The sequence below is a fragment of the Brassica napus genome, chromosome C1, assembly GCF_020379485.1.
Source record: "Brassica napus cultivar Da-Ae chromosome C1, Da-Ae, whole genome shotgun sequence".
NCBI classification, from domain to species: domain Eukaryota; kingdom Viridiplantae; phylum Streptophyta; class Magnoliopsida; order Brassicales; family Brassicaceae; genus Brassica; species Brassica napus.
The window spans coordinates 46,871,678-46,892,009 of NC_063444.1; the positions used below are offsets into that span (position 1 = coordinate 46,871,678).

The window sequence follows — 20,332 nt, forward strand, 5'->3', positions numbered from 1 at the left end:
AAAGGGAAATTTTTGAAAAAAATTTTTGTGACCGTTGGGGTTAAATCGAGTGCACCAAAAATTAGTCTGAAAATATTGTATTAAACGGTCAATCAAATCTATAAAATTTCATAAAAGTAAAAAATTATGACAATGAAATATTTATGTTATGACAATAAATCATGCGACGGCTCAACCGATCAATGCAGAGTAATAAATAAATTATACGGCGGCTCGGCCGACCAATTAAATAATAAACAGAATATAAGGCGGCTCGGCCGACCAATAAATAATAAACATAATATAAGGCGGCTCGGCCGACCAATAAATAAATTAAATTACTAGTAAATAATATAGGCGGTATTCTGGCCATTATAACATGATATAAATAATAGTATAGGCGGTATACCGACCATTATAACAGGGTATAAATGATACAAATAAATTTTACCGAATCGCAGAGTGATCGTGCTGATAACGTGTTATAAAAAGAATTGGAATTTTATTGTATCACGGGAATTTGAATAAGAGCAAAATTTATACCCGTAGAATTTTAACACTGATAGAAAGAGATTATTATAGAGAGAAGAGAAGGTTGAGGGATGCTCTTCTAAACGATCGAAATCGATCGTTTATATAGAGAAGAAATTCACTGTGCAAATAGTGCAGCGAGCCCCACATCTTTATATTTTCAACAATTGCGGTGGCAGCTGCTTTTTTTCTTTTACTTTCGTAACAACTTTGTTATTTTCAGCTTCATGTGAGCTTATTGGTCAACCAGGAATACAACATACCACTTGGGATTAAAAATTGGGTGAATGAAACGTATGTATAATCTCAAGATAAAAAAAAAAAAGCATCTGATGAGCTCATTCTCTACAATGATGATAGCATTATATTATAATTATCTTAGTTTTGAGGCAAAGACTTAGAGACTAGAAGACAAACAAAAGTGGACCAGATATGTGTGGTTTAGATTATTATAGATAATGGCTCCCATCGATACAACTTAAGGGATGATGATGCTACTTTTGTCTTTCCTTTTGGAAGTTTAATGTATCCATCACTATGATTCATTTCCCCATTTATACTCTTATTATTCGTTTCTCTATCGCATAATCCATATTACTTAGAAACTAACAACATATCTATTCATAAGCAGCATTTTAATGATTAGGTTAATATACTTTGAAATATACGCAAAGAATCATTCGTGTTAACTCTTTTTGATCAAGTAGTATACGTAAGTAAATATAAAAGTGAAGTTGACATTTACAAACGCCCCACCCAGCTTCCTTGTTTTATTAGAGAACTCCAATATCTTGCGAAAGAAGTTGAGTTGAATTTTTTTCGGGTCGAAAAGTTGAGTTCAATTTGTTAACGAGGTGTTATTTACCAATTACAAACGTAAGGTACATCTCCTCTTTATGTATACACATACATAAATAACCTTCAATAATTGTAATGAAAGAAATAAATACCAACAGAAAATTTCATAAAAAAAAATAATACCAACAGAAAATAAATTATATACATACATATGCTTCACCATAATACTCGCATTTATTGGAAATCAATGCTTACCATTGACCACATATTTTTCTTCATAAATAATTTTTGTATGAACCGATTAAGAAAATTCCCTAAAAAAAACAGTGAAGTTATAATTATAGAGTTCATCATCAAAATTAATTGTTATAGTTATATAGTTCATCATCAAAATTAATTAAGTTAAGTACGGATGATTAAGAAAAGGCTAAAATGGTATGACATCATCACAGTTAATGCAGGAAAATAAAAGGCTTGTGAGAAGCCGCACAACCAATTGGCTCCAACGTGGGAGATTAACAAACGGTTTCAATTAGTACGTGACTGACACGTGAGTAAGCAGCGTGTGGTATAAGAAAGGCTGTCCCCAAGAGAGGCGGAGACCAATCAAGGAAAGACAACAGTACACATCACCACTCTTCCTTGATGCCCATTCGTTAGCCTCCCTAGCCAAATCTTATTCCTTTAATCTCTTGTTCTGTAGCTTCCTGATTTGGATAAAACTTCATCTCTTCTTTCCCTTTGAAGAAACGAAGTTTCTATAACTTTTTGCGTATTTTTCCCAGAGAAAGTTATAATCTTTCAACTTCTGAGCTCACATTTGGTGATTCTCAGGGGGGGGGGGGTTCTTTTCTCGAAAGTCTTGAGCTTTTTTTTTATTTTTATTTTTACTTAAAGCAGGAGTTACACAACAAAAAGTAGAAGACTTTATCATCTTGTCAGGTCCGTTTCTATTCATCTGTCCTTTGGTAATAATAACTGCTTTCTGTTTTGTGTCTCTGATAGTCTTCTTTCTTCAAACTCTTTCCTTCTGCATTCTGAATCTAGCTCTTCGTTTCTCTCCCTTCTGTGTATTTTCTCAGACCTGATTTGCTTCCTCTGTGCAAGTTTCATGCTTCGTCGGTGCCTCGTGTTGCATTACTTGAATTGGTAAATCAACCACATTTAAGTGTTGTTCATTTCTAAATTTGTAAATCTGGTTAGTCTCATTCTGGGGTGTTTAGGTTTAAACACAAAACACAAAACACAAGTCATGTCCCTTTGGTTACTCCAATCCCACAGTTTTTGTCAGAGTAAATAAAAAAGGCAATCCAAGTGCAACATCGGATATTAGACAGAATAAAGTCTAATATATATAGTTGGTCCAATTTCACTTAGTACGAGGCTTTTTGCGAGTAACGACCCAAAAACAAAACGGACAATATCATACTAAGCGAGGGATTGGACATCTGGTGACGGACATCTGCTCTAGTAGAGCATCTGGCCCATGAGTGCATCTCGTCCGTCACAACAGTTTTAGACTAGTTCATGAAAAACATGTAAACTTGTTGGATTTAGTTTGGATTTGTCTATATAGTCAACGATGGAACATTAGATGATTCTGTATGCCTTGCTCTGGAAGTTAACTATACAAACTGACTCAATCCTTGTGTCACTAACATTGTTTATCTTGATTAGTGTAAGAAACCCATTTTGATCCAAGGAATCATGAACAGTCATAGGCTTGTGTCAACGGCACAAGAGGAATGCAACAAAGGAATTCAAAAAGCTTGCTCGTCCTCTCTCTCTCCGGCCTACAACTTTCTGAATGTCCAGCCAGAAACCACCAGAAAATCTCCTTTCATACGGTCACAACCTCCAGATTGGCCAAAGAATAGTACGTTTTCACGGTCTTCCACCTTCTGCACCAACCTCTACTCCTCATCCTCTTCAGCCAATGAGACTAAGAAACATTTGGGAAACAGTCTTCCTTTCCTCCCTGATCCCTCTGCTTCTGCTTCTGGTGTGGAGTCTGCAAGATCTCCATCTGTCTTCAGCGAGGATTTGGGCAATCCGTTTGATGGAGACAACAACTCCTCGCTTGTCAAAGATTTCTTTAATCTCTCCGCGGAAGCTTGTTCCAATGGAGGTTATCATGATCTGGACTGTTCCAACGACAGCTTATCAGATCAACTGGAGCTGCAGTTCCTGTCTGATGAACTTGAGCTGGCCATCACAGACCGAGCTGAAACTCCAAGGCTTGATGTAAGTTATTTTTAGTCTGTGTCCATCTCTTATGAGTTTGCTATTATGATAACACTTCTCCTAAATGACTTGTTGATACATATAGAGAGTGTGTGACGAGTGATTTTTTTTTTTCCTTTTAACATTTAGCTTTTGGTTGAATCAGGAGATCTATGAAAACCCATTGGCTTCGCCAATTCCAGTGACTGTACTGAGTCCAAGCCAAAGATGCGATGCTGGAGCAATGTCCATTGACCCAGTTTCACCTCACCCTTCTCCACGATCAGCAGCAGCAGCCAATCAAAAGCCGAGAATGAGATGGACCCCTGAGCTCCACGAGAGTTTTTTGAACTCGGTGAACAAACTTGAAGGGCCTGAAAGTGAGTTTTAGGCTTTTTTTCTTTTTAACCTTCTGCTGATAACACTTAACCCTGGTGTTGCTTCAAAACATGTAGAGGCCACACCAAAGGCTGTTCTGAAGCTTATGAATGTTGAGGGCTTGACGATCTACCATGTAAAAAGCCACTTGCAGGTACTAAAATTAGTTTGCCTCTCACTTATTTCACAAGTACATAATACAAAAGTAGCTGAATATCTCTGAAAATTGCAGAAGTATAGACTAGCAAAGTATATGCCAGAGAAAAAAGAAGGTAAAAGCTTCCAACTTGTTATTGTGATTATTACACAGATTCTATGTTCCTTCTTGTGTATTAACTTTTGTTTATTCCGCAGCGAAAAAGAATGTTAATTCAGAGGAGAAGAAACTCGCTTTGAGCAACAGTGAAGCTGATGAGAAGAAGAAAGGGTAAGGCATTGTGTTTCTTGCTTGGTTTCTGAATCCCCAAACATGTGATCTTTAAAGTGACTCTCTTCTTCCATGGACAGGGCAATACAATTAACTGAAGCTCTCCGTATGCAGATGGAAGTTCAAAAGCAACTGCATGAACAACTCGAGGTAACACCTATTACACTTTAGTCCAGCAAAAGAAAGATTCAAGATTTGTTGCCATAACCAATCTCGTGAATTGATCAACTTGCAGGTGCAACGTGTGCTTCAGCTACGAATAGAAGAGCATGCTAAATACTTGGAAAAGATGCTTGAAGAACAACGCAAAGCCGGAAGGCTATTTTCTTCTTCTTCTTCTTCTCAGACTTTGTTATCACCTAGTGATGACGAGACTAGACCAGACTCTCAAAACATGTCCAAGACCGAAGCATCTCTGCCTCAGCCTTCATCATCTGCAAAGCACATAGCTTCTGAAACCGAAGACGATCAATGTGAGTCCCCTCAGAAACGTCGCAGGCTTGAGAACAGTACTGAACCTCAAGATTCTGAGAGGTAGCAGGCTTCTTCAAGTATGTGTATATATGGTCTGCTTTTTGCGTTGTTTGGTAGAGAGGATGTTGGTGGTGGTCACTCAAAAGTAGATGTTTGTAATGTAGATCTTTGTCGGACGCGTGTAAACTTATTTAAGTATCTTTGAGGTTGTTCCCTTCGATTTGCTTGCTGATTCCATGTCGTTTAAGGATTCTTTCAGTTAAATACATGATAGTCCCTCCGTTTCAGTTTAAATGTTGTTGTAGAGTAAAATTTTTGTTTCAAAATAAGTGTCGGTTTATAATTTCAATGCAAAATTTATTGGCTTTTTATTCCAGTCTATTTTTCTATTGGTCAAAATCTGGTTAGGTGTATTGGTAATGATGTTTTTATTTTGAAAATATATAAAATCAAATGTTTTGTTAATTTGTGTGCGTAAGTCCAAAACGACAATTAAAATGAAACGGATGGAGTAATATTTTGGAACCATGGACCCCCTTTCAGTTAAATTAGTGACAAAACATATCTAGCTGAAAGAAGCGCTCTAAGTATGGTTTGCATCAAAAATTATAAACTCAATACCATAATTTGAATAAATTTAAAATTCTTTTTAAGAGAAAACAAGGAGACAGGACCTTCGCTTTCACTCCCCCGAGAACTAATAAGGGTTTCGTTTCTCTTCCGGATTTTGTTGTCGTCTCCTGTTCTCCGACTCAACGCTTCGACTCAGCTTTGACTCAACCATTCACTCAGCTCAGGTAAATCTCTCATTGCGCTTCCAAGCAGTATACAACACAATGGGGTTTGTGTTCTTAAGTTGTCTGTTAGAAAAAGGTGCTTGCTTTGAGCTTCTTTGTCACACTGGATGCATGTTTGAAGTTGAAAAAGGATCGATTTTTCTTCACTGTAACGTTTAAAGTTTCGTTTTTTTTTTTGCTTCTTATCTCTGTTTATCCATGAACATTGAAACGGTCTCAGTCATTATGAGATCAAGTTAGGGAAGCTGCAATGTGAGAATCAAGAAAATGCTTCTAAGTCTTTTTTATTTTATTTTTGTAGTCTTTTGAATGGACGATACCTTAATGGAGATTCGGGAGCATGGAGTTACTGTGGACAAGAAGAAACAAGAGAAAAAAGTAAAAATAGCGATAAATCAAGTTTTTGTTCCCAAACTAGCACTCAAGGTCAAAAGTCACAAAAATAACACTTAATGTTTTATCAAAAGTCACCAACTTAAGGTTTAGAGTTAAAGGGGTGGGGTTTAGGATTTAGGGTTTAGGGTTTAGAGTTTAGAGTTTAGGGTTTAGGGTTTAGAGTTTAGGGTTTAGAGTTTAGGGTTTAGGGTTTAGAGTTTAGAGTTTAGGGTTTAGGGTTTAGGGTTTAGGGTTGAGAAATGAGGTTTTGGGGATAAGATTTCAAATTTTGAAAAATAAAAAAAATTAAAATTTTCAAAGGATAAACTTAGAAATGTGCTATTTTGGTCATTTTAGTTTTTGAATTTTATTTTTGTGATATAAACTTAAAAAGATGCTATTTTGGAGATTTGCCCAAGAAACAACGGGTTAAATGTAATTACTGTGGGAAAGAAGTCCAGGGCTTCTGTCGTCTGAAACTTCCCTTGGGTGGTGTAAGTGGAGATGTAACTCTCTGTGACCAAGTCACATTCAATGTTAGAAAGGCTTTTCGAAGTATGGTTATGATGAAAGTATACCAGATATGATGGGTCTCGATCAATCTTTTCCTGACCCAAAGAAAGAAGAATGTTGGCCCACCAACAATCTCTGAGACAAGGCAACGGTAAGACCGTACTACACACGGAACAGAACAAGAAGACAAACACAACAGCTGGCGTGAGCTGTGGCATAGCTATATCTAGCCGTTATGATGTTCTACGAGCTGTAGAGAGAGTGTAGCAATGTGACACGTGTTAAGTGGTCCAACATTGAGGGAACTAGGTTTAATCTTAGAAGATGTATATATAGATAAAGTGTGTAGACAAAACGTTAACTTGGTCTTAATAAAAAGAAAGAGTTGTTTTCAAAGTCAAGTTCTCTGTTTTTCTTTTATTCACATGGTATCAGAGCTCATATAAACCCTAACAGGTGCTGTCATGGCTGAGCAACCCGATCCATATCCTTTCCCAACTGGTGTTCATATCACTAGCTCTGTCACAATCAAACTGAGTGACAGCAATTATCTTCTATGGAAAACTCAAATGGAGTCGCTTCTCAGGAGTCAAAAACTTCTTGGTTTTGCTACCGGTCAGATTCTTCCTCCACCGGAGCAGGTGACAACAGTCGTTAACAATGTTCCGGTACAAACACCAAACCCACGTTTTGAAGAATGGACCTGTACAGATCAGCTTGTCATCTCTTGGATCTATGGAACACTGACTGAAGAAGTCCTTGGTACGGTTCACTGCTTGACTACATTTCATGATGTTTGGTTTTCTTTGGCTGACAACTACAACAAGAGCTCCATTGCTCGTGAGTTTGAGCTCAGGCGTTCTCTTCAACTGATGTCCAAGAAAGGTAAAGACTTTGCCACTTATTGTCGTGAGTTTAGAGCTATCTGTGACAAGTTGAGCTCTATTGGGAAGCCGGTTGAAGAATCTATGAAGATCTTCTCGTTTACCAACGGTTTAGGACGAGAATATGATCCCATTATCACTGTCATTCAGAGCTCCATGACTCGTGTTCCTGCTCCAACTCTGAATGATGTCATCTCTGAAGTCTCTGGCTTTGACACTCGTCTCCAGTCTTACGAAGCTACATCTGATGTTCTTCCTAACATGGCTTTCCAAACTCAAAGAGGCTTCTATAACAACTACAACAGAGGTCGTGGTAACAATTACTCCCGTAGTCGTGGTGGTTTCTCAAATCGTGGTGGCTACTCAAGTCGTGGTGGTTTCTCAACTCGTGGAAGAGGTTTCACTCAACAAGTTAGTAACTCTGGTGGGAACAACAACAACAACAACAATAACACTCGTCCTGTCTGTCAGATTTGTGGTCGTACAGGCCACTCTGCTCTTCGTTGTTGGAACCGCTTTGATAACTCATACCAAAGTGATGACCTGCCTCATGCTTTGTCCGCTTTCCCGGTCTCAGACCTCAGTGGCAGGGAATGGATAGCTGACTCTGGTGCCACAGCTCATATGACCTCCTCCACGTCTCATATGCAGAATGCTACTCCGTACAATGGTCCTGAGCACATCATGGTAGCTGATGGCAATTTCCTTCCTATCACTCATGTCGGTTCCACTACTCTCACCACTGATACAGGTAGCCTCCCTCTTAACGATGTCCTTATATGTCCATCAATGCAGAAGTCACTCTTATCTGTATCTAAACTGTGTGATGATTACCCCTGTGGGGTTTTCTTTGACTCTAATGCTGTCTATGTGATCGATCTCGATGCTCAGAAGGTGGTGACAAAGGGACCACGAAATAAAGGCTTGTATGTGTTGGAGACTAGAGAGTGTGTGGCCTACTTCTCAAATCGTCAGTGTGCAGCTAGTGATATAGTGTGGCATCAGCGACTTGGACATGCAAACTTTCAGATTCTCCAACTTCTCAAGCACAGCAAGGCAATCATAGTCAATAAGAGCAGCACATCTCCTGTTTGTGGTCCTTGCCAAATGGAAAAGAGTTCTCAACTTCCGTTTTTTATTTCAGAGTCTAGTGTCAAGGAACTCATAGATCGGATACATTGTGATTTGTGGGGTCCTTCTCCAGTTGTATCAGTCCAAGGTTTCAAGTATTATGCAGTCTTTGTAGACAACTTCAGTCGTTACTCTTGGATAATTCCACTTAAAGCAAAGTCAGACTTTTATGATGTGTTTATTGTCTTTCAAAAGCAAGTTGAGAACCAGTTTAACAAGAAACTAAAAGTGTTTCAGAGTGATGGTGGTGGTGAATTTACAATTACCCGTTTCAGAAATCATCTCAGAGATCAGGGGATTATTCACCTTCTCTCCTGTCCTTCAACCCCACAACAAAATGGTATTGCTGAGCGCAAACATAGGCACCTCACTGAGCTGGGTCTTTCTATGTTGTTCCAAATTCATACACCTCTCAAATATTGGGTTGAAGCTTTTTACTCTGCCAACTTCATCAGCAACATGATCCCTTCTTCGGTTTTGAGTAATAAAAGTCCCTCGGAGGTTCTGTTTAACAAGACACCAGACTACTCCTTCCTTCGAATATTTGGCTCTGCTTGTTATCCTTGTCTGCGCCCTTACTCTCAATACAAATTTGATCCCCGGTCGTTACAGTGTGTCTTCCTTGGATATCATCCTCAATACAAGGGCTATCGGTTTTTACATCCACCAACGGGGAGAGTATATATCTCTCGACATGTGATCTTTGATGAGCAGACCTTCCCGTTCACTGGACAATACAAACATCTCCTTGTACAACACGCTACTGGTCTTCTCAAGGCTTGGCAAGATGGTACTGCACCCACTGCTCCTCCGGTTTATCTTCCTACAGTTACTCCTCAGGTTACAGAGTATCCTCAGACTGAGAGAAGTGTTACCACCGGACATGATATGCCAGTAACGGTAGACGAATCTCCACTACAGTCTATGGCTGATTCTCCAGACATTGCTCCTAGGACTCCGGAGGAACCGGGACCTAGTCATACTGCTCCTACGACTCCAGAGGAAACAGGACCAAGTCATCCTATGACTACTAGATCACGTGCTGGCATTATCAAGCCGAACCCACGTTATGCTTTGGTCGCAAGCAAGACTATTCCCGCATTGCCCAAGACGATTGCTGAGGCACTAGCACACCCGGGGTGGAGACAGGCCATGCTAGAAGAGCTTGATTCTATTTATCAAAACAACACTTGGGTCTTGACTGAAGCTACATAGATGATGAATATTCTTGGTTGCAGATGGGTCTTTACAGTGAAGCTTAATGCTGATGGATCAGTCAATAAGCTCAAAGCAAGACTGGTTGCCAAAGGTTTTAATCAAGAGGAAGGTGTCGACTTTATGGAGACATATAGTCCGGCTGTGCGAACATCTACCATCCGGATTGTTCTTGCTGTAGCTACCTCAAAGAATTGGAACATCACTCAACTTGATGTTAAAAATGCCTTTCTCCATGGAGAGTTGCAAGAGGCAGTATATATGACTCAACCACCGGGCTTTGAAGATCAATCTAAACCGAATCATGTGTGTTCTCTGAAGAAGGCTCTCTATGGTCTCAAACAAGCTCCAAGAGCTTGGTTTGACAAGTTTAGTCACTTCCTTCTTGAGTATGGCTTTGTCTGTAGCAAAGACGATCCATCTCTCTTTGTCTACCATCATCATGGTGATACTTTGGTACTGCTACTGTATGTTGATGATATCCTTCTTACCGGCTCCAATCCTTCGTTATTCAAGTCTCTCATTGCTGAGCTTAGCAGTCGCTTCTCAATGAAAGACTTAGGAAATCTCCACTATTTCTTGGGGGTTCAAGCTCAAACTACACAGGCTGGCCTCTTCTTGTGTCAAACGAAGTATACTGAAGAAATTCTTCTTCACGCCAACATGTCAGAGTGCAACCCTGTGCACACTCCACTTCCTCTGAGACTCGATCAAGTCTATGAAGATACTCGTCCTTTCTCTGATCCAAGCTACTTCCGGAGTCTTGCCGGGAAACTTCAGTATTTAACTATAACCCGGCCAGACATACAGTTTGCGGTTAACTTCATATGTCAACGAATGCATTCTCCAACTGAAGCTGATTTCCATCTGTTGAAGAGAGTCCTCAGATATCTTCGTGGTACATCATCAATGGGAATTCATCTACAACGGAACTCTAGCATGGATGTGGTTGCATATAGTGACAGTGATTGGGCGGGTTGTAAAGAGACAAGACGATCTACAGGTGGTTTCTGTGTTATGATTGGATCAAACATTGTCTCTTGGTCCGCAAAACGCCAGCCAACGGTTTCTCGGTCTTCAACAGAGGCTGAATACAGAACTCTTGCAAGCACTGCATCTGAACTCACGTGGCTCTCTTTCATCCTTCGTGATATGAAGATCACTCAACCAAAGCCTGAGATCCTCCGCTGTGACAACCTCTCCGCTGTTCATCTTACTGCTAATCCAGTTCTACATACCCGCTCAAAACATTTTGAGACTGACTATCACTATGTTAGGGAGCGTGTGGCTCTTGGTGTTCTGGAAGTACAACATGTTCCCTCTGCAATGCAGCTTGCAGACATTTTCACAAAATCTCTACCTCGCCAGTCCTTCCAGTCTCTGCGCGCCAAACTGAATGTTGGCAAGCCTCCCACCATCAGTTTACGGGGGATGAAAGTATACCACATATGATGGGCCACGATCAATCTTCTCCTGACCCAAAGAAAGAAGAAAGAAGAATGTTGGCCCACCAACAATCTCTGAGACAAGGCAACGGTAAGACTGTACTACACACGGAACAGAACAAGAAGACAAACACAACAGCTGGCGTGAGCTGTGGCATAGCCATATCTAGCCGTTATGATGTTCTACGAGCTGTAGAGAGTGTGTAGCAATGTGACACGTGTTAAGTGGTCCAACATTGAGGGAACTAGGTTTAATCTTAGAAGATGTATATATAGATAAAGTGTGTAGACAAAACGTTAACTTGGTCTTAATAAAAAGAAAGAGTTGTTTTCAAAGTCAAGTTCTCTGTTTCTCTTTTATTCACATATGAAGCAAAAACTTAGTTCTAATGCTGCTGCTGAAACTAAGAGAGTGCATAAGCGTAAACTTAGTTCTACTGCTGCTGCTGCTGAGACTAAGAGAGTTGTTGGGAACGTCCAAATGGGTAATGGTCTTAATAAGCGTGGAAGATTAGAAATTTCATCCAGCAAAAGTGTTTCTCCTGAGAAGAGGACTACAATTGTGGAGGCTTCTAATAAACATGATATGGATTTTCAGTCAAACAACGCCCAGAAGTCACTACAAGAAAACAGGGATTTCCCTACTGAATTTAGTGACTACAGCTGTAGTCGCTAAATATACTAACCGAATACCTACTATTTAGCTACTGATTTGCGACCAATACAAATCCGTTACTAGTTGGTCGCTAATTTACGACTACTAAATTTAGTCCTTATTCAGTCGTTACTTTACGACTATTTAGCTACTTATACTAGGTCGCTATATTTTTGTCGGCCATCAGTCGCAAAATACCGTTACAAAACACGTGGAAATCGTTACTGAGTTTAGTATACCGGTTTTTGACGACTGATTGTAGTTGTCGCCAAATCAGTAGCAAAAGAGTGGCAAAATAGTAGCAAAACAGTCGGTAAATATTCTATATATAGATGAAAACTGACACATTTCTTATCTCATCACCCGTGTAATAAGAATCATATCCTTAAAAAAATTCGAGAAAAAAAAATCGTGAACAACAATGACGAGCAATTATAACAAGTATATAAATTTTCGTGCTTGGATGTACAAGAGGATTGATGAAGAAACGGGGAATTTCTCGAGAGAGTTTGTCGCGGGGGTAGAAGAATTCATGACGTTTGCAAATAGTCAGGAATTAACGCAGAGCAATGGTGGTAAGTTCTTTTGCCCTTGTAGTATTTGCAGAAACGAAAAATTTCTCTCGGGGCAAAAAATCTTGAAACATATATATAGTAGAGGATTTATGGAAGATTATTATGTTTGGTACAACCATGGAGAAGAAATCGACATGGGATTAGGAACGAGTTATGTTGATCCGACGCATTTAAGTGGTAGTGAAGAAGTTGGTAATTTAGTAGAAGATAGATATGTGGAAATGGTGAATGATGCATTTCGTGATAATTTGAATTATGATAATTATCAACAGGATGATAGTTATCAAAATGTTGTAGATCCGGTTTCGAACCATTCAAAAAAATTCTACGATTTGTTAGAAGGAGCAAAAAATCCTTTGTATGATGGTTGTCACGAAGGTCACTCGCAGTTATCCTTAGCTGCTCGAGTTTTGCAAAATAAGACAGATTATAATATGAGTGAAAAATGTGTGGATTCGGTATGCCAAATGTTATCAGACTATTTACCACCTGGAAACCAATCAACCGCTTCCCATTACGAGACAGAAAGGTTGATGCGCAATTTAGGCCTCCCCTACCACACAATTGATGTCTGTGTTAACAATTGTATGATCTTCTGGAAAGAAGATGAAAGATGGGATAAATGTCGATTTTGTGATGCACCAAGATGGAAGCCTAGAAATGAACGGCGTAGGACAAAAGTACCATATAGTCGTATGTGGTATCTACCTATTGCTGACAGATTGAAGAGAATGTACCAGAGCAAGAAGACTGCATCAGCAATGAGATGGCATGCAGAGCACCAAGCAAAGGAGGGTGAAATGTGTCATCCGTCAGATGCGGCGGAGTGGAAATACTTTCAAAATCAACATCCCCGTTTTGCAGAAGAACCTCGTAATGTTTATTTTGGCTTATGTACGGATGGCTTCAATCCATTTGGAATGTCTAATAATCATTCGTTGTGGCCAGTGATCTTGACTCCATATAATCTACCCCCTGGTATGTGCATGAAGACAGAGTACTTGTTTCTCACAATTTTGAATTCTGGACCGAATCACCCGCGAGCTAGTCTAGATATTTTCCTCAAACCTTTGATTGAGGAGTTAAAAGAGTTATGGTCTACTGGAGTTGAAGCATATGATGTCTCCTTGAATCAAAATTTCAATCTTAGAGCAGTGCTTCTGTGGACGATAAGCGACTTTCCGGCATATGGCATGCTATCAGGATGGACGACCCATGGGAAGTTGTCTTGTCCAATTTGCATGGAAGATTGTAAGGCTTTTTATCTTACTAATGGAAGGAAGACCTGTTGGTTTGATTGTCATCGAAGATTTCTTCCTGATAACCATCCACTGAGGAAGAATAAAAAGGACTTCTTGAAAGGAAAACAAGCTTTGAATGATTTTCCACCTGAATCTTTGACAGGTGAACAAGTTTATTCGGAGCAGTTAAATGGTGTCAATCCACCAAAAACATCTAAGTGCGGTGGAAATGGTCATGACAAGAAGAAACCTGGATATGGGAAACACCATAATTGGCACAAGGAAAGCATATTCTGGGAGCTGCCGTACTGGAGGGACCTCAATCTTCGACATAATCTTGATGTGATGCATATTGAGAAGAATTTTTTTGACAACATCATGAATACTCTTATGAATGTGAAGGGTAAGTCGAAAGACACAATCAAGTCAAGATTGGATATAGCACTTTTCTGTGATAGAGAACATTTACATGTTGATAGCAATGGGCAAGCTCCTTTCCCTCCCTACACATTGGACAAGAACGCAAGAACAAGCTTATTGGAATGTGTGAAACATTCGGTTAAATTCCCAGATGGTTATGCTTCAGACCTAGCTAGGTGTGTTGATCTTGAGAATGGCAAGTTTTCAGGCATGAAGAGTCATGACTGCCATGTTTTTCTGGAGAGGCTACTTCCATTTATATTTGCAGAACTCCTAGACCAAAACGTCCATCTTGCGTTATCAGGTAGTAATTTTTTTGTTTTTTGAAATTTGATATATATATATATATATATATATATATATATGTTGATAATTAGTGTTGTACTCACAATGTGAAATTTGAATATATATTGTAGGTGTTGGTATATTTTTCCGTGACCTTTGCTCGAGGACATTACAAAAAAGCCGGGTCCAAAAACTTAAACAAAACATAGTTTCGATAATCTGCAATTTGGAAAAGATCTTTCCACCATCATTTTTTGATGTGATGCAGCACTTGCCTATACATCTCCCATACGAAGCTGAACTAGGAGGCCCCGTGCAATATAGGTGGATGTATCTTTTTGAAAGAAATTTCAAAAAGTTGAAAGCAAATGCAAAGAACAAAAGATATGCGGCAGGATCGATAGTTGAAGCATATATCAACCAGGAGATAGCTTTTTTCTCGGAGCACTACTTTGCTGACAATATACAAACGAAATCAAGGTAAATACATAGATATGATTCATATGTTCACTTTTTCAGATATAAAATGTTATATTTTCATCATTTGGGCAGGTTCACGAGATTTGATGAAGGTGAAGTCCCCGTATATCATGTCGGAGGAGTACCTGATATATTTACTCACGTAGGTCGTCCAAGTGGAGAAATGCAAGAAATATGGCTATCCGAAAAAGATTATCAATGCGCACATTCATATGTTTTGCGAAATTGTGAATATTTTCAGCCATTTGAGAGGTATATAATTTGACAATTGTTAACCTTATGTTTTTTTTATATATCCTACTTTGATTTCTCATATTTGTGTTGGTCTAATATAGGATGTTCGAAGATTATATCAGTGCAAAATATCCAGACATTTCCGAAGAAGAACTCTCCACGAAGAGAGCAGATGAATATCATATATGGGTGAAAGATTATGTATGTCTTAGTAATTATACATGTATTAAGTGTTTTTTTTTCTTTATAATATATGAAATTTATTGATACAGGTTAGCTACTGGAGCAACACACATCCTTTTCCTCTTTGGGTTAAAGATATGGCGAATGGACCCATGAATAAAGCTAAAGCATGGCCTATCTATTTCACAAGAGGTTTTTTGTTTCATACGCAGAAGCATGGTGACGGACGAAAGACTTGTAACTATGGAGTATGTGTTAAAGGAGAGAGTTATACAAATATAACTGATGAAGCACATTACTACGGGATCTTAACTGATATCATAGAAATAAAGTATGAGGGGGCGGTCGATTTGAGAATCACACTTTTTAAGTGTAAGTGGTATGACCCTGTTCTTGGTAGAGGCACTCGGCGGAGCAATGGTGGTATCGTTGATGTTCTTTCATCGAGGAAATACTACAAATATGACCCATTTATTCTAGGTACATATATATATATATATATATATATATATATATATATATATATATATATATATATTTTGACATCAGGTACGTATAATATGCGTAGATATATTGATATTTGATATTACACAGCTTCACAAGCAGAACAAGTTTGTTATATCCCGTATCCGTATGTAAAGAAACCAAAGCAGTTGTGGCTCAATGTTCTTAAAGTGAATCCGAGGAGATTAATCGTTGCTGGAGAATATGAAGACGTAGCCTCGATTACGTTACAACAAGAAAACGATGATGCTGTTCTGATGACTACAGTTGAAGACCTACAATTTGAGCATTTGGTACATGCTCGAAAAGAACCAATAAATCTCGATTTCGAGGTGGCAGATGGAGAACCAAATGACGAATTCCGATGTAATTTATCGTCTTCTGATGATGATGTTTAAGTTATTTGAGGCAATATGTAATGATATATATTATTGAAACATTTATTTTATGGTGTGTTTTTTTATAAAAAAATTGTATTTAGCTAACTAATCCCACCTAAACCATAAGTAACCCGCCTATAAAGCCTGAATTTACTAAACCCAAAAATTTGATAATTAGAATCCCTCCTAAACCAAAAAATTTAACTAATCCCGCCTATAAACCCAAAATTCAGTAAACCCGCCACAAACCAATTATTTTTGGCCCATTTAATTAGATTTCTTTACTAATCATCGGCAACCCTAGCTAATCAATCTCTAAATCTCTCGATCCCACACTCCTCTCTAACTTGCGATTTCACTCTCGATCTCGACCTCTCACTCCGGCGATTTCACCGAAGCTACTGCCGATCTATCTTCGGCGATGGGTGGAAAGAGGAAGCGCAATCTCGTGGCACCGGGTTCGTCGATTAATAAAACACCAAGACCATTACCGACTCAGTATGACTTCGTCTCTAAGGCGAAGACGTCGAATCTTCCACCGGTGGTTCTCCCTAACAAAAATCCGGCGCCGTCGGTAAGGGATTATCCACCTCCGAGGCAACTCTTTCCGTGCTCCACGTTCCAACCTTCTGGATCTGCTCCGGTTCCTCAAACTCAGCCTCCAACTCGAGTACCTCAGTCTTCTGGCGGTGAAGGTAATTCATATCCTCAACCTGGGCAGAGACAATCTCAATCTCCTCCACTTGAAGAATCTCCATCGTCTCCACTTCATGCAGCTCCATCGCCTCACAGTTCTCAAGCACAAAACTCTCATGGAGACCCAGAAGATTTTGCTGAGTTCGAAGCTCCAGTTGAGCCTGATCTCTCGGATGACGTGATGGATGTATTAAACCGTATGCTAGCCCAACCAGGCCGAGAGGAGTTCACAACGGTCCTGTCTCCCAAACTCGAGCCTGGTACAACATGGTATGGGTGCTCTACTTTGTGTCTGTTGTGTGAGGTTTCAGTTTGTCTCCATGAGAGTTTTAGTGTGTTTAAGTTTGAGTTCGAGTTTTAGCTGTTTGAGTCTAGTAAACAATTTTGAGTCACGAAGTTGAGCTAATTATATGTTTTATGTGTTTAAGTTTATGTCCGAGTTTTAGCTTTTCGTTTCAAAACCTTAGTTTTTTTTTTTGTGGTTCTGTTGTGAAGATTTTAATTATGTTTTGCTTTTGTTTGAGTTTCTCTTCTTTCTGTCTGTTGTGTGAGTATTATACTAGTGAGAGTCTCTGCCTGTTTAGTGTCTTCTCACTGCTTGTTTGAGTTTGAGTTTGCTGATTGAGAGTCTCTGTTTTTTTCCTCTTGTCTTGTAGGTTTGGTTATGACAAGTCCAGCTTGACCCGTAAGATAACCAAGATTATGAAAAAGAAGTTTAATAAGCCTTTCTATAGTTGGACCTGTGTGCCTAGAGACAGACAAGAAGGATACTTCGTTGAATTTGCGGTAACCTTCTTTATCTTTTACATTCAGTTTATAGTTCTTTCTGTTGTGAAAAGAAATATCGGCAAGTAAAGTATGCAATGAAACTAGGTGGAACAAAGAACACTGAAACATATATAATTATTTATTTGTATGTGAGAGATATGTAAAGTAGCTAGCAACCATGCACGATAAGCTTATATGTTATCTGTTGTTTTGTAGAAAAAACACACATGGAATCCCATGTTAACCGGTCTTGTTCAAGAACACTTTGAATCCATTTGTCAGCTTCGAATGAAAGGTATGGTCAGTGATGTAAGGACCTCTCGCGAGCAACCGAATTGGATAGGAGATACACTCTGGAAACAAATGACTGCTTATTGGGACACTGAGGCCGCAGTGGGAAAGAGCCGCAAGGCATCAGCAGCTCGTTTGTCTGAACGTAATGGTCTTGGTATTCACAAGCATAACTCAGGACAGAAGTCCTATATGCAAATCGAACAGGAGCTGGTGAGTATCATTTTCTTTGTCTCGTTTTCTTTAACACTTGTCTCATTTTCATGTGTGACTTTCTTCCATTTCATTTCAGACAGTGGAGTTGGGAAGACCTGTGAGTTTTGGTGAAGTATTCATCAAGGCTCATACAAGAAAAGATGGAACCTATGTTGATTTCAAAGCAGAAAAAGTTGCTGAGGCTTACAAAAAGAAAAAGGAAGAGAAGTTGGCTAACCTTGAGAAGGATAACACTGAAATCTCAGAGGGGCTTTTGCTAGCAATAGAAGAGGACAACGAGCTGTTTATTCAGGTCTACTATTTTTTTAAAAAAATATTTTACAGTCATAAGTTTTTGCATTAAGAGTTTGGAGTTGTTTTCCAGCTTGGAAATTGATTGATAATGACTTACTCATTGTTTTCTTTGTTGTAGTCAACTTTCTGCAATGACAGAGGAGACCTTTTTGGTATTGGAAGCCTGAAGAAGAAGCTTAAGAGAAAACCAAATGACCCGATCAGCTCCTATTCTTTCATGCACATGCAACAAAAGCTTGAAGAAGCTGAACTCAAGATAAAAGAACAAGAAGCCCGTATTGCCAAGGCTGAGGCAGACCGTGCATTGGAACAAGCTACTAACCAGGCTAAGATGGCTGAGTTCTCCCTTATGCACAAGTACATGCGTTCAACTGACCAAAAATACCTTGATTTCATTGCCTCTGAAGCATCATCTCCAGCTCCTCCTGATCAGTAAAAGCTGTGTACTTAGGTTATCATATTTAACTATCTTTTGGTGTTTGGTATTTTGTACATATAACAACTCTGATAACTTTTTGGTATGTATCTGTATTTTGGTGTTTGATTTGGGATGTATCTTTTTGGTAATTAGGATTCTAAAAAATTTAATCTACCTCCAGTTTCTTCATTTAGCATGTGTCAAATGATTAATCCCACAAATAAAAATCAAAAGTGAACCAAAATAAATAAATACCAAATCCCAAATCAATGTTTGTATCCGTCAAAAAACAGTAGCTCCGTAGTCACTTATCAGTCGCTAAATACGTTGATAATCAGTCGTTAATCGTGGCAACCTCGGTCACTAATTAGTCAGTATATATACCGACCGTTTAGCGACTGGTATATTAGTCATTAAATACGTCACTAAAGTAGTCGCAAAATCAGTCGTAATTTAGCGACTACTTTACGACTGTTAAACGACTGATATAATGGTTGGTAGTCAGTGGCTAAATACCGACCGATTAACGACCGATTTATTTAGCGACGCACACTATAACGACAGGCTTAATTAGTCGTAAATCAGTCGCTAATCTTGATTTAGCTACCGATTAGCTACTATTCTTCCAGTAGGTAAAAACCTGTTTTCTTGTAGTGAGTGCATAGCTCGGTTCTTTTATGAGAATGGTTTCGACTTTTCAGCTGTGGATTCCTCAGGCTTCAGAGAAATGATGTCTGTAAGTGGTGGTGGTGATATTCCTGGCTCTCATGATTTAGATGGATGGATGCTTCAAGAAGCAGTGAAGGAAGTGCAAGAGGATGTGAAGAAGATAAAAGACTCATGGGCGGTCACAGGTTGCAGCATCTTGCTGGATGCTTGGGTTGACCACAAAGGCCATGATCTGGTTACTTTCGTCGCAGATTCTCCAGCAGGTCCGGTGTAGAAACCCATTAAAAAAAAAAAAAAAAAAAAATGGTCGAGTATCCTTTGGGTGATCGAGTCGTGGACGATCAGATTGTTTTTGTCTGAACCATGAGTCAAGTATCCCACTAGACAATGGTTAGACAATGTGGTATATTTACTCAAAGGACGTTTGAAGCATGACACTTTTGGAAGCACAACAGGAAGACCGGAAATTGGGCGAAAAATCCTAATTTCGGTATTATGGAATTTTTCGAAGAAGCCGGAAACTCGGGAAATATTTTCCATCAAGTCAGGATTCATTTGGAGCTTATTAAAAATAATCAGATCATCAGAACGGGCGTCGAAAAATATTGGGAGTGATCGCGGGACGAAAATTCACCAGAAAGGCCGAAATAGGCCGAATCGACCGAGAAGCTCGAGGTGGCTTGATGTGCATGTGTTCAGGACGTGGTGGCAGGCTCTTGACAGTGTATGTGTCAAGGGAAGCAGGAGGTGTTGCAGTACATGCAACCTGTACATGCAAGTAGACATGTGGAGCACGAGGTGGAACGACCAAGCACGAGGTGTTGCGATGCATGCGACCGAAGCATGCGGCCAG

General features: G+C 39.3%; 4 protein-coding genes across 6 annotated transcripts; all 4 read left to right on the plus strand.

The window, feature by feature from the left end:
• Window positions 1-1,946: 1,946 nt before the first annotated feature.
• On the plus strand, window positions 1,947-5,030 carry BNAC01G38060D (myb family transcription factor PHL6). Of its 3 annotated transcripts, none has more exons than XM_013791714.3 (9): window positions 1,947-2,250; window positions 2,391-2,457; window positions 3,024-3,552; window positions 3,698-3,911; window positions 3,987-4,063; window positions 4,142-4,181; window positions 4,264-4,336; window positions 4,417-4,486; window positions 4,572-5,030. In XM_013791714.3, the coding sequence occupies exons 2-9, from the start codon at window positions 2,420-2,422 to the stop codon at window positions 4,872-4,874; spliced, it is 1,344 nt and encodes a 447-aa protein (XP_013647168.1). In that variant the 5' UTR covers window positions 1,947-2,250; window positions 2,391-2,419; the 3' UTR covers window positions 4,875-5,030. The 3 variants fall into 3 exon arrangements, with proteins under 3 accessions (XP_013647168.1, XP_048600597.1, XP_013647182.1); XM_048744640.1 differs by having other exon boundaries at window positions 1,949-2,276; window positions 2,986-3,552; XM_013791728.3 differs by having other exon boundaries at window positions 1,949-2,457; window positions 2,986-3,552.
• A 1,929-nt stretch (window positions 5,031-6,959) lies between these two features.
• On the plus strand, window positions 6,960-9,725 carry LOC106352005 (retrovirus-related Pol polyprotein from transposon RE1). Its single transcript, XM_048744047.1, has one exon. The coding sequence runs from the start codon at window positions 6,960-6,962 to the stop codon at window positions 9,723-9,725; it is 2,766 nt and encodes a 921-aa protein (XP_048600004.1).
• Window positions 9,726-11,537: 1,812 nt separating this feature from the next.
• LOC125580313 lies at window positions 11,538-15,730 on the plus strand. Its single transcript, XM_048744641.1, has 2 exons — window positions 11,538-14,826; window positions 14,899-15,730. The coding sequence occupies exon 1, from the start codon at window positions 12,247-12,249 to the stop codon at window positions 14,386-14,388; it is 2,142 nt and encodes a 713-aa protein (XP_048600598.1). The 5' UTR covers window positions 11,538-12,246; the 3' UTR covers window positions 14,389-14,826; window positions 14,899-15,730.
• A 159-nt stretch (window positions 15,731-15,889) lies between these two features.
• On the plus strand, window positions 15,890-18,999 carry LOC106353527. Its single transcript, XM_048744642.1, has 5 exons — window positions 15,890-17,093; window positions 17,480-17,609; window positions 17,808-18,095; window positions 18,175-18,390; window positions 18,511-18,999. Exons 1-5 carry the CDS (start codon window positions 16,549-16,551, stop codon window positions 18,826-18,828), a joined length of 1,497 nt encoding a protein of 498 aa, XP_048600599.1. The 5' UTR covers window positions 15,890-16,548; the 3' UTR covers window positions 18,829-18,999.
• Window positions 19,000-20,332: the final 1,333 nt, after the last annotated feature.